This window comes from Paroedura picta, chromosome 5 (genome assembly GCF_049243985.1).
Source record: "Paroedura picta isolate Pp20150507F chromosome 5, Ppicta_v3.0, whole genome shotgun sequence".
NCBI classification, from domain to species: domain Eukaryota; kingdom Metazoa; phylum Chordata; class Lepidosauria; order Squamata; family Gekkonidae; genus Paroedura; species Paroedura picta.
This window is the reverse complement of record NC_135373.1, coordinates 21,522,666-21,536,524: the sequence shown is the minus strand read 5'-3', so window position 1 is coordinate 21,536,524 and position 13,859 is coordinate 21,522,666. Positions and strand designations below refer to the sequence as shown.

The 13,859-nt window shown below is 48.6% G+C and overlaps 1 protein-coding gene across 1 annotated transcript; it reads right to left on the bottom strand.

Moving 5' to 3' along the window:
• Positions 1-1,162: 1,162 nt before the first annotated feature.
• On the bottom strand, positions 1,163-10,028 carry LOC143838853 (lens fiber membrane intrinsic protein-like). Its single transcript, XM_077340763.1, has 4 exons — positions 9,731-10,028; positions 7,058-7,207; positions 4,476-4,595; positions 1,163-1,599 (listed from the first exon to the last, which is right to left on the bottom strand). Exons 1-4 carry the CDS (start codon positions 10,026-10,028, stop codon positions 1,439-1,441), a joined length of 729 nt encoding a protein of 242 aa, XP_077196878.1. The 3' UTR covers positions 1,163-1,438.
• Positions 10,029-13,859: the final 3,831 nt, after the last annotated feature.

Genomic DNA, 13,859 nt, shown 5'->3' with positions numbered 1-13,859 from the left:
CTGTACAGATAACTTAGATTAACAATGAGGAATGAAGGTCAGCCTGACTGCTTTGAAAGAGGATCTCTAGTGTTATATCCCACTGAAGCCCCCCCTTCCTCAACCTTCTCAGACTCCACTCCCCAAATCTCCAGGTGTTTCTCAACCCGCAGCTGGCAACGGTGTGGGCTGCAATGTCAACTACAGCAGTTGACTCAAAATCCTGATCTGTCCAAAGTGATCTATGCTCTTTCAGCCCTGGATTAGCCATTAAGCAAAATAAACGATTGCTTAGGGCACCAAAGGAAGGGGGGCGGCATTGCAGAGTTCGCCCCCATTCCAGTTTCAGTGACACATTCAACTTTAGTCAACTTAATACATTAATTAAAAATATATCTGCCTGCCTCTCTCTCCCTCTCTCTCTCTCTTTGCTTGCTTGCCTTTTTATACTGCCCTCCCATACGGTTCCGGCCAGATTACAATATAGGTCCGTAACATATATATGCTCCGGTATGAACCAGTACAATATACAGCAGGATCAGACTCCGTGAATTGTCTCGACATCATGAAATGTGTACCCATTTAACATTTAACTGTAACCCAACGCAAACTCAACATTTAACCATTAACTATTTAACCATTTCATGTAACCTTTGACCGTAACTCAGCAGGTTGGATGGACCAATCATATTCTGCACGATCCCACCACTTCTGGGCTTTCTCGAAGTCTGAAGAATGTGTTAGGGGTTTCTGAACACTAAAAAGCTTGATAAAGGCTGTAGGGCAAACAGCAGAAGAAAGCAACCCAGGTTTTTAACTAAGTTTCCCCATCCTTTTAAAGATATTTCATTATCTGAGTTCTGTTTTACAGATTGTCTTAGATCAGGGGTAGTCAGCCTGTGGTCCTCCAGATGTCCATGGACTACAATTCCCATGAGCCCCTGCCAGCAAATGCTGGCAGGGGCTCATGGGAATTGTAGTCCATGGATATCTGGAGGACCACAGGTTGACTTTTTTATCCCCTACCCTGATCCTGAGTTCCAGGACAGTATCAATCCTTCTGTTCTCTGGAGATCCAGAACAAATGGATGCATCATATAAATATTACAAAGGTTTATTAACAGGGGCAACAACGAACAAGAAGGGCTTTTTAAACAGGAAATATTTCTGACGTATGGTGTGTTCTGCATTACTCTGGTTGGAGACCTGTTTTGCTCCATGTCCAAATGGCATTATTGTAACCCAAAGTCAGCATCTATCACTTTCTTCATGGGGAAAATGGAAGACGCCTTCCCAAGGGGAAGCGTGAGCGTTATTTCCATGCAGGATGACGTGAAGTTTGCTGTTCTTCAGGGTAACGGGCTTGCAGCCTATGTTCCCTTGTGATCGGTCTCCTGATTCCCAAAGTTCAGAGCTTGGGCGTGTCCCCCACCACTTGGGGGCAGCAGGCCAAGTGAATTCACACAGACGTGTCCGATATGCCGCTCCTGTGTCTTGGAATGGAATCTTCCGACTCCATCAACCTGCATTCCTCAGCCAGCGTCAGAAGAGTCCGGCTGGTGCACATATTTTCGGAGAGCAGTTCTTTTTCCCATCGGGAAGCCCAGAAGTAGCAAATGGCTGCAGAGAAAGAAAGAGAGTTATTTGTGAGGGATATTGTGGGGGCGGGGGGGGAGGGGCATCGTGTGGGTCTGCAATGGTGTAAGCTGCACGGAGCTTTTATTCCAATCCCAGGTCGATCCCAGTCCCTGCCATCTACATAGAATGAGATTTCCGTTTTGATTTTGGGCGATTTAAAATTTCCCTCTGCAACGAGCAGAATTGATCTGGAGTCACGCTGCCTTAACCCTCAATATTTAGGAGTGGAAATAACCCTCAATATTTTCAGAATCGGACTGAGAAAGCATGTGGATCTCCGGCTGCGTCACATTTGCCGTGGTAGAGATGCCCTGATTGGCCAAGGCTGCCCAGGCTGTAAGCTTTTCTTAAAGGGAAAGTCCTAATTTTCTCTCCCCAGAAGCTGCAGAAGCAGTAACTTCTGTGGGTAGAGATTTGCCTTGTGGTTTTTTCTCTCCCTCCTCTGTTGTCTTCAATCCTCCCCTTCAAGAAAAGAAAAGAAAAAAAGAGGCTCCGTCTGGGCTTGGCTCCCCCCTCCCCTTTTGAGCCTCCCTGACCTCATGCAGAACACTTTCTGTTTCAATTGGGGGTGGGGGAGAGGAAGACCGAGTTGAAATCGATCTGGATTCAGCAGGATCCACACCGGAAAAAAAACAAAGTAAGTGCAAAATCAGCCAATATCCGTAAATTGAGCTAGAGTACGCAGCCTGGCATTGCTGGCTACTGAAAGCACAGACTCTGATTACGCTATTACGCTAATATAACAACTATTTATTAGAGAACCCCATTCTAGACAGGCAAAGTAAGAAGATAGTCCCTAATCTAATCTAGCTAGCTGGACGGGGAGAGACGCACCCAGCAAATGCTGCAGGCAGGCTAGATTGAGAGAGGGGGTGGAAGGAGCAGGAGGGTTGTCCCTAGGAGACTCGGTCTAGCCTCAAAGGGGGCAGCATTAGATCAGCAAGGTGAGGGGTCGGTGTTGTTCCTGTCTATCTCACTGACTCTTTGGTAAGGAATCTTCTCCTGCAGGCTGAGGCAAGAAGCCTCGCTCGCTCAGCCTGCCGTAATCTGAGCTAGCACAGTTCTACTGTGCCTGCAAAATGGAGCTCTTCCGCCAAGCATTCAGTTGAAATCAGAGGCCACCTCTATGGAATGCCTGCTGGTGTTATTGTGGGTAACCCAGATGTGAGTCCTCGGCTGGGTTGTGATAGAAATGTTCAAGCTGCAGTTGTTGAGGTGGTTGTTATTGTGGATGCTGAGGATGTAGCTACCGAACTCCTCTTGTATCAGCCGCACAATTTCTTGTTCTCTGAAAACCGCCCTGAGCCACAAAGGAGGGTGTGTGACTAATTAATGTGACTAATTAATGAATTAACAAGTAGGGTTGTGGTTCAGGCAGCTTCCTGGATGGGGGAAACTGGCCTCCCTCACCACAGCTAAGTCAGAAAAAGGCCTATATCAGTGGTTCTCAACCTGGGGGTCGGGACCCCTTTGGGGGTCACCCTTTCACAGGGGTCATGGCAGGGCAAGCAGCTTGGCCTGGGGGGGTGCCATCCACACAACAGCCTTGCGGGGTAGTTCGAGATAGAGTGTTCATCTGTCTGGGGCAGCGGGAAAGAGTGAGATCGGCATGGTGGGACAAGAGGCAGAACTGAACTGAGAAACCCCAGGAAAAAAAAACAATTCATATACAATCATGAACCATGGATCTTCACGCCATTGGTCAGTTTCGGTTTAATTTCTGTGAAAGAACCCTTGCATCGTTTTACGGTTGGGGGTCACCACAACATAAGGAACTGTATTCAAGGGTCGCGGCATTAGGAAGGTTGAGAACCACTGGCCCATATGCATATTTCTTCCTTTATTGGTGTGTGTGTGGGGTAATTCCTTGAGCACAGTGTTGCCAGCCTTCAGGTGGTGCTTGGAAATCTCCTGTGATTACAATTCATCTCCAAGTGACAGAGATCAGTTTCTCTGGAGAAAAAGGCTGCTCTGGAAGGTGGACTCAGGGTCTATCACTAAAATCTCCAGGTGAACCCAAACCCAGAGCTGGCAACCTTGCTTGGAGGATCCCTAACATGGCTTGGCCTTGCCTGCTTGATTGACTGTCTCCCTCCACTGCTTGCTGACTTGTCTCTGGCTTCCCCTCTTAGGCCTAGTCTGCACACATAGCATAATGCACTTTCAATGCACTTTAGAAGTAGATTTTCCTGTTCTGCACAGGAAAATCCAGCTGCCAAGGCACATTGAAAGTGCATTATGCTATGTGTGCAGACTAGGCCTTAGTCTCCCCATGGTCTTCCCTAGTTTTCATGGCCAAGCCTGACCGGGATTGTGTTTGTGCTCAGCTTTACTAGAGTCGCCAGCTCTAGGTTGGGAAACAGCTGGAGATAGGGAGGGGGCGGAGCCTGGGGAGGGGCGGGACTTCAGCCGGGCGCCATGCTAGAGGGTCCACCCTCCAAAGCCGCCATTTCCTGCAGGGGTTCTGCCATCGGGAGACCAGCTGCAGTCCGGGGAGATCTCCAGGCCCCACCTGGAGCCTGGCATCCTTGGGACCTGTGTGTTAGCTATCAGAATTGATATTGACAATGTGGTGGCTGACTGTAGGTTTACCCACTGCTGCTTGCTAGTGGTGACCAATCTCCTCCCCAGGGATGCTCCTGTGGTCAGTGGCCAAAAGCAAGCCGGCAAAATGGGGAGTAGGTGGGTGGGTGGGCCAGGAGGTGATCGCTCCACAGTGATTACCTGCCTCCCTCCAGATCCCGCTGGAGGCCGATCCACCCATGAAAGCCCTATAGGCTGAGTCAGGTTCGGTGCCTATTTCGGCCCTCTCCTCCTGCAGGCCGCCTCCCCGCCCCTTTGAGCGCCGCATCTCCTACCTGCCACAAAAACCACAATCACCGCTAACCACCCGGCAGCCAGTGACCACGAGAGGTAGGAACCGGACTCTCTGGTTGCGTTGCGCATGAAATTGAACAGGCTCATGGCTCCCGTGAGGCCTGACGGAAAAGAGCCAAGGACAACGAATTAGGCTGCTGCCATGAGTTCCAAACTAGGTTGGAGCCATTTTGGCTTGGAAAAAATGGAGTGTGTGTGTGTGGGGGGGGTGCAGGTCCCCAGGGATGCCACCTCTGGGTTGGGAAGTACCTGGGAGGTTGGCGGGGGGGGGGGGGGAGAGCCTGAGGAGGGCAGAGATTGTGAAGGGGAGGGACTTCAATGGGGTATAAGGCCACAGAGTTAACCTTCCCAAGCAGCTGTTTTCTCTGGGGGAACTGATATCTGTCGCCTGGCGATCTGTTAATAAGCCCCGATCTCCAGCCACCCCCTGGAGGCTGGCAACTGTACAGGACCCCTCTCTCCACTGCAATCCTGAGCCAAATTTGGACCCTGCAGGGTTTAAAAATGACGCCTGCATGGGCCACATCTGACAATCTGGGCCCAACTCACTTTAAAAAGCACTTTGTAGGTTGGCCCTTATCCATTCGTTAATTTTTTAGGCTTCTTCTCTTCAACTACGAGGGCTTGAAGCAGTTTCCGACAATGAGCGGTACACCAGTTAGATCCATTAAAAGAAATACAAAATACAACAGAAGAAGAGTTGGTTTGTATATCCCAGTTTTCACTCTCCGAAGGGGTCTCAAATCAGCTGACAATCGCCTTCCCTCTCCTCTCCCCACAACAGGCACCCTGTGAGGTAGGTGGGGCTGAAAAAGCCCTGACATCATTGCTCGGTAAGAACAGTGCTATCAGGGCTATGACTAGCCCAAGGTCAGCCAGATGACTGCACGTGGAGGAGCAGAAAATCCAACCCTGCTTGCCAGGTTAGAAATGGCTGCTGCAGCAGAGGGAACCAACCACGACACGTCAGGTATCAAGACTACATACGTGCCTAATTTTTAATGCTTCAGCACTTCAGGCAGAAGCCCTGTCGAACAGGATGCTTTTAAATCTGCAGAGTGGATCCGAAGCCCTGCTGGGAAAAAAGCCTCACCCACTCTCTAAAAGCACTTTCTAAAAGTGGGAAAGAAGACAGGTGTCAGGAAGCACCATGGCTCCCATGGATACCATGTTGGGGACCCCTGTTATATTCATTATTAATAAACATGGTATGAACTTAGCATTCTGTGTATGGCTGATTCAGACTGATGGAATAGGCAATGTCTGGTGTACAAGGAAGAAGAGAAGAAGATCTTGCAGCTAGAAGACTGTTAGCTAAGATAGTGAGGACAGGACCTTCTCTCCTGTTAAGTGTCATTCCTTGTCTGTCACCAAATTGCTACTCTTAGGGGCAATTTTCTGCTTCTTCTTGGAAGCCACAATTCTCTCTCTCTCTCTCTCTCTCTCTCTCTCTCTCTCTCTCTCTCTCTCTCTCTCTCTCTCTCTCTCTCTCTCTCTCATAGGCATGTAGTCAGCTATTATCTCTGTCCCTCCTCTGCACTATCATCATCAAGTATATTAATTCCTGAATAAATCTTTTTCTACTCTTTAATCAGGTTGTGCAACCTCGCTGTGTTACTTACTCCGCTAACACAAAGGGAAATGAGCTTTCAATCTGTCTTATTACTATTATAACACTGTTTCAGCCTTTCTAACATCCTTTAATTAATTTTATTTATTTATTTCAAGACAGCTTCCATCATTCTCCTCTCCTTCATTTTATTCTCACAACCATCCTGTGAGGTAGGCTAGGCTAAGAGTGTATGCTTTCAACGTACTGAACTCATAAACACCCTGAGATCTAGAGATCAAACACTACCATCTTAATGGTACCACTACCAGCTCCCAGTTGGTTGACAGACCCAATGCCAAGTGCTTTTACGGCTCCTCTAGTGAAGGATGGCAGAGGTCGTCTTTTTTTCAGGAGTAGCCTCAGAGAGGGTGATTTTTAAAGACAATGCCCCCTCCCTCCCTCCCTCCCTCCCTCCCTCCCTCCCTCCCTCCCTTCCTTCCTTCCTTCCTTCCTTCCTTCCTTCCTTCCTTCCTTCCTTCCTTCCTTCCTTCCTTCCTTCCTAGCAATCCAGACTGTACACACTAACAACTGTAATCCGATTTTTAAAATCCCCAGGAATGTCTAATCACAGATAACCTGAGTTTACACTGTTGGAATTTGCAAAACCTGCAGTTTGCATGACTGAATAAAATTGAAAGGGTGTCCTGCAGGGGGCAGTGTAGGAGATGTACATTTAGCATAGATGATTTCTAAATTCTCTCCTCCAGTGTCCCAAGTGGCTCAACAGGAGACTTCCTGCTTTGTGAGCATAACTCCCCCCTGTTTGCCTCGAGAAAAGCAGTTGGTCAACTGAAGAATGACTGCAAGCAACAGCTAGCAAGCTGGTTGGCTCTCTTCTCCCCTATTTGTTTCTGTTCGGAATAAAAAGTAAAGACAAAAATGGGTGGGGGTCAATTTAAAGGCAGGGGGCAGTCCTCCATAGTCATCTTGGGGATCAGAGGGAAATCTTACCAGAGACGAAGCATAGGGAGGTTGCAAGCCACGGCCACGATATCGCTTTTAGACGTGGCAAGGGCGTGAAACACAGCGTCCCGCTGATCACCGATCCGTAGCAGGCCGTCACCGAGATCAACATCAAAAGCATGGAGCCCACCACATACACTGGAAAGGAAAAAGGGCAGGTGAGCTGGCTTGGAACATGCAAGACCTGCAGTGTGCATAACTGAGCAGAACATAAAGAGTGCCCTGCAAGGGGCATTGGAGGAGAAGTGTAATTAGCACAGATAGGAAAGAAAGGCATGTCCTCCAGAGTCCCAGTTGGCTCCACAGGAGCCTTCCTGCTTTTTGAGCCCACTTTGTCCCTGCATGACTCCAGAACAGAGCCTGCAGACAACAGCTAACTAGATAGTTAGGTCTCTCCTCTCTTTCTTCCTACACGTAGTTGTTTCTCTTCAGAATAAAATCTCTTTGTATATTCCAACTCTGCCAACATGCTGTCGAGAATTCATTCTAGGTCTTCTCTTGCTTTGGGTGTCACGGCACATGTGTTTCCCAAGTGGCTGACCCCCAGGGAACCCTCTCCCCACTGACTGGAAGGCTGAAGAATTAGATTGCCACCTCTGGGTTGAGAAATACCTTGAGATTTTGTGAGTGGAGCTTGAGGAGGCCAGGGTTGAGGAAGGGGAGGGGCTTCCACCTTCTAAATCGGCCATTTCCTGCCACCCGGAGAGCAGTTGTAATCCCGGGAGACCTCCACCCAAACACCTGTAGGTTGGCAACCCTATCAATGCCTTGCCAAATCCGTGGAAAAGCTCTTGGAAATGTTGTGGGTTATTTGAACAGAATGAGCCTCTTGTGGCACAGAGTGGAAAGGCAGCAGAAATGCTGTCTGAAGCTGTCTGCCCATGAGGCTGGGAGTTCAATCCCAGCAGCCGGCTCAAGGTTGACTCAGCCTTCCATCCTTCCGAGGTTGGTAAAATGAGTACCCAGCTTGCTGGGGGGTAAACGGTAATGACTGGGGAAGGCACTGGCAAACCACCCCGTATTGAGTCTGCCATGAAAACGCTGGAGGGCATCACCCCAAGGGTCAGACATGACTCGGTGCTTGCACAGGGGATACCTTTACCTTTACCTATTTGAACACAGTGTTTCCCCTCCCCTCTTTATCATTGGGACCAAAATCTGGGAAATCCCTGTTTAATGAGAGCAGCAACACGGTCCCTGCCTTGCCACAAGTTGATTACGACTTGACAGGACTTACACATGTCTGTATAAGACATTCTGCAATGCACTGCAGCTCAGGATCGGGACCAACCTTTTCAGGCCTTTTGACCATGGAAGAGCCCCTGAAATAATTGGTCAGCCTTTGAGGAACCCCGGAAGTGGAGTCAGCTGGCCACATCTCCCTGCCACGCCCCCAGAAGTCACCGGAAGAGACATCACCACCTGCATTAACAGGCAGGCTCCGAGGAGGACTGAGGAGGGGGGGGGGACAGGAGGTGGTTTAAAGTGGGAGGAGACATGCAGGCTCCACCCCCTCCCAGGTGCAGAAACCACAGGAGGACTCACTAACCCTTCGGAGGGGGGAGGGATCAGTGGAAGCAGTTGGTTCCCTAATGTGGCTGAGTCCATTAAGGCAGGAGGGGAAAGGCGATGGACCCCCTCTTGAGCTTCTGTGGACCCCCAGTTGAGAATTCCTGGTCTAACCTCTTGGTTTGCCCCATTCTAGATGCTTGGTTTGCTCCCATCCTCCATGTGTTCAAATCATGTGCAGGCCAAAGGGTTTCTCAGCTACCTGGCCAACAGGTACATGGGAAAGATGCCCAGAAGGTAGGAAGACTAAAAAACCCTGAACTTATAAAAGAGAGATCGTAGGTCAAGTTTAGGTCATCCTGTCTCTTCCTTGCAATTCCAGGGAATATCCAGCAGATGGTGCCAAGGATTTGTGGGAAAGCAGGGAAGACGCAAATAATCTCTGCGGGGGGGGGGGGGGGGGGATGTCCAAAACTGGGAAATTGTAGTGAAGAAATCTATAGCGTTTTATGAGCAGGCTTCAGCTATGATAAGAGAACCCCAAATTACAGTTTACTGAAATATGTAACACTAGCAAGTCGATTACTGTTTAAGCCCTTAGTTCGTTGCGAAGGGAGAGCCTGTAGCTCAGAGGCCGAATATCTGCTACTCACGGAGAAGGTCCTGGATTCAAATCCCGGAATCTCCAGTTGAAAGGACCAGGTAATAGGTGAGGCATAAGACCTCTACCTGAGACCCTGAATAGCAATCGCCAGAGTAGACAATATGGACATTGGTGGACCAAGGGTCTGATTCTACATATGGTGGCTTTAGGTGTTTTTCCCCTACAGCACCAGGAAGGCTTGTCTACCTGTTAATTTGTTTGAAGCGCTATCCCTCCCCCCCCCCTATATATGAATCCATCCTTTAAACAGCCCTGGGCGTCTGAGGTATGTGTGTGAGAGGTGGGGTCACTAGCCAATAGGTGCCTTCCACAGATTCCCCCACTGACCGAATCTTCCAAAGCTCACCAGAGAAATATATTTTCTCAGAGCACCCGAACTGCAATGGAATTGCCACTCTGAAAACGTTGCGTTCGCCTTCCAGGGACTCTTTGCTACAGAAACGATACCTGAGCCTTTTACAAAGTGGGGCGGAGTCCGTTGCCCTTACAATGAACTTTTTCGGGACGGGCACAGCTCCCCATCTGGCAATCGATCCACAGACCCCGGAAAACAAAGATCCCCCGGACAAAGCGCTTGACCCAGAATTCTGTCGCAATCGTGATCGTCACGAGGGTCGTGGCAATGCACGAAAGGAGGATCCCGGCCAGCCGGCATCTCTCGATCTCGTCCAGGCTGAAGAACCACCAAATCGGGGGAGAATGATAGATGGCAGAGCAGCAGCGGGCAACAGGCTGGCATTGAATCGTGCCCGAAGGATTGGGAGTGCTGGACTGACACCCGCCCATTGTCGACACCTTGGGGCCCGATCCCTTGCCGATGACTGGGTTGAGTCTCGCTGGAAGGGCCTTGACCCTTCAGGTGAAACTCACAGATTCTATTGGGGAATAAAGGGGATTGGTGCCACCATAGTAACGCCAACCATAGAATCATAGAATCATAGAATCATAGAATCATAGAATCATAGAGTTGGAAGGGGCCATACAGGCCATCTAGTCCAACCCCCTGCTCAACGCACGATCTAGAACCTCTGTGGATTCTGCACAACTGCATTAGTTCCAGCAGGGCCCGTAGCTCTTCTGGGAGTTTATTCCACCAGGCCAGGGCCAGGTGGACCTCATGAGGGTTGGGGATCACAACCTGTTAGTATTCACAGAGCAGAGTGCCCTGCAAGGGGCATAGGGAGTAAGACGGTTCTGCAGACTACACATCAGCGTTTGACATAGTTGATCATGAGCTCTTCATTTACCACCTTGCTGACTCGGAAATACGGGGGACAGCCTTACGATGGTGGGTCTCCTTCCTCCCAGGTCATGGACAGAAGGTTGCAATTAGTGAGAATTTATCACAGCACTGCCAACTGCTTTGTGGAGTGCCACAGGGTGTGGTCCTCTCCCTATCTCTGTTCAACATCTTGTCCACTCTTGCCCAGCTTGTTTGAGAATTCGGACTGGAATGACACCCAGCTCTGTCTCCTGATGAGCGGCCACCTGGACTCGCTCCCAGAGTCATTTACCAGCTTCCTGGAAGCAGTGATGAGATAGATCAAGCAGAGTCATCTGAACTCTTCGAAGACAGAGGTCATGAGGCTGGGTAGAGAAGGGCCAAGTGAGCAAGTGCACCTCCCCTCTCTCGATGGTGTTCAGCTAACAGCTCTTCACATTGCCAGGAATTTGGGTGTGGTCTTCTATGCCTCCCATGCTGGAGGCAGAGGTCACAAGAGAAGCACATCTGGCATTCTTCCATCTTTGCCAAGGTAAGCTACTAGAGCCCTACCTGGCCCGGGAACACTTAACCGCAGTGACCCATGCAACAGTCACCTCTAGGCTAGACTTCTGTAACTAACTTGATGTGGGCCTACCCTTATCCCTGACCCAGAAATTACAAAAGGTCCAGAGTGCAGCTGCCTGGGTCTTCACAGGAACTTCTTGGAGGGCCCACATTCAACCTATCCTTCAGCAGCTACCCTGGCTTCCGGTTGAATTCCGGATCAAGTTTATGGTTTTCATCATGAAGGCCATTCATGGTCTGAGCCAGGCGTACCTAAGGGACCAAAGAGCTCTACATTCTGTAGATTCCAACCGGTTGGTAGACTCTGGCCTTGAGGAAGCATGTCTTGCTTCAACCAGGGCCAGGACGTTTCCAGTCCTGTCTCCTACTTGGTGGAATGAGCTCCCCTAGGAGATCCTGGTCCCATTAAAAATGACACAGTTCCACAGGGCCAGCAAGGCAGAGCTCTTTCAATAAGCTTTTAGTTGGGGCCAGTGACCTAATAACATCAAATTGTCCCCCCAAGGGAAATTTTCCACAGAGAATAGCCCTTATAGACTACGCCAGAAAGAAATTGCACGGAGATGCATTGACAGATTTCAGTGGCTCTTTATTTTTCAATGTTTATTGTTTATGGATGTGTAATTAATTTATATTACTGCAATACAATGCCCTGTGGGCAGTATATAAATCAAATCATTAATTGAATAATAATGATGATGATAATAATAATAATGATGATGATGATAATGATAATGATAATAATAATAATAATACATTTATTTGTAACCTAGTCTTCCCCGGAGGCTCGACATGGGTAACATATATATAAACCAGGAAATAACTCAATACAAACGCTATCATCACAAACATCAAAATCATTGATTTGCAATTAGCTTAAAATAAACCATTCCAAGGCCGCTGCCTCTCTTCTAGTGAGAGGGATATTTATTAGTCTGATGATAGTTGGGCTGATGTTTTGACCAGGGAGGCCAGAGTTCCGGGGTTATCTCTGGCCTCAACCATAGGCTTGGTGGAACAAGTCTTGAGTGCCATGCAGAGCTGTCCAAGGTCCTGCAGTGCCCTGATCTCCACCCGGCTGGAGCCATGACTGGAAAGGCCCTGGCCCTGGTTGAGGCCAGTTTAACATCTTTGGATTGTAAATGATGTTTTTATAGACTGTAATAAAAGCTGATTGTTCACCAGTAACATTTGCAAATGTTTGCAATTTTTTTAAAAAGCCAATCCCCCCCCCCCACACACACACACAGACACTTACCAATTTTTAAATGTGTACAACAGCACCTTCCAAAGTGAGTATCAAGAATGTATTGGCGGCTGGGCTGGATAGGTTGTTTGAGTTCCCCTGATGGAGACAAAGGCTCCTGTCCCTTGAATGTGTTGCACGCTGAGGACTTCCTTTGCATAGCTGAGGGGTGGCCAAACTGTGGCTCTCCAGAGGTCCAGGGACTACAATTCCCATGAGCCCCTGCCCTGGTAGAGCCAGTTTGGTGTAGTGGTTAGGAGTGCGGACTTCTAATCTGGCATGCCAGGTTCGATTCTGCCCTCCCCCACATGCAACCAGCTGGGTGACCTAGGGCTCGCCACAGCACTGATAAAGCTGTTCTGACTGGGCAGTGATATCAGGGCTCTCTCAGCCTCACCCACCCCACAGGGTGTCTGTTGTGGGGAGAGGAATGGAAAGGTGACTGTAAGCCGCTTTGAGCCTCCTTTAGGTAGGGGAAAGCGGCATATAAGAACCAAGTCTTCTACTTCTTCTTCTTCTTCTTCTTCTTCTTCTTCTTCTTCTTCTTGATGCTGCCTCAAATGAAACAGGGAGATTCCAGTCTCTTTGCCTGATATTTGACTCTTGATAACTCATACCCTGAAAATCGCTACAGGGGAGAGTGTAAGAAATCTCTTTTTTGGAGCAGCAGCTGGTTGCAAATAGCTGGAGTCTTTTTGCTCAGAGAGAAAGTTTTCCGACCAATTATTTACATGAAGTAAATGGCCTTTTTTTCGATCAGGATTGTTTGGAGAAGAGTTCACAGAATCGGATGATTTGATATGATAATCCCCTGGATAAAGCATGTGCGAAACAGGAAGGCCCAGTATTTGTTGGGGAGTTTTTCCTCGTATCTACCGGTTGTCCTGGCCAGGAGTTTCCTAGATTGCATTTGAGGATTCAGCAGACACAGTGTGGAGACCTGGAAGTTAGAAGATTGTGCTCCTTTTTATGGGACTTATTATGTGGTATGTGTGTCAAAAATATGTCTGTGACAGATATGTTATGTAATTCCTTGTAGAAGTGAATAGCGAGTGTGTTTGCTGTTTTGTGTCATTCATATTTAGATTTTCTGTATAACTGTAGTGAGATTTTTTTTCTAATTTATTTTTCTTAGAGAGCCACCTTGGTGTAGTGCTTAGGAGTATGGACTTCTAATCTGGTAAGCAGGGTTTGAATCCGCACTCCCCACATGCAGCCAGCTGGGTGACCTTGGGCTCGCCACAGCACCAATAAAGCTGGTCTGATTGAGCAGTAATATCAGGGCTCTTTCCGCATCACCCACCTCACAGGGTGTCTGTTGTGGGGAGAGGAATGGGAAGGCGACTGTAAGCCGCTTTGAGACTCCTTCAGGTAGAGAAAAGCAGCATATAAGAACCAGTTCTCTTCTTCAATAATATTAGAGCTCTCTCAGCCTCACCCACCTCACAGGGTGTCTGTTGTGGGGAGAGGAAAGGGAAGGCAAATGAAAGCCACTTTGAGACTCCTTCAGATAGAGAAAAGCAGCATATAAGAACCAATTCTTCTTCTTCAGTGATATCAGGGCTTTGAGCCTCCTTCGGGT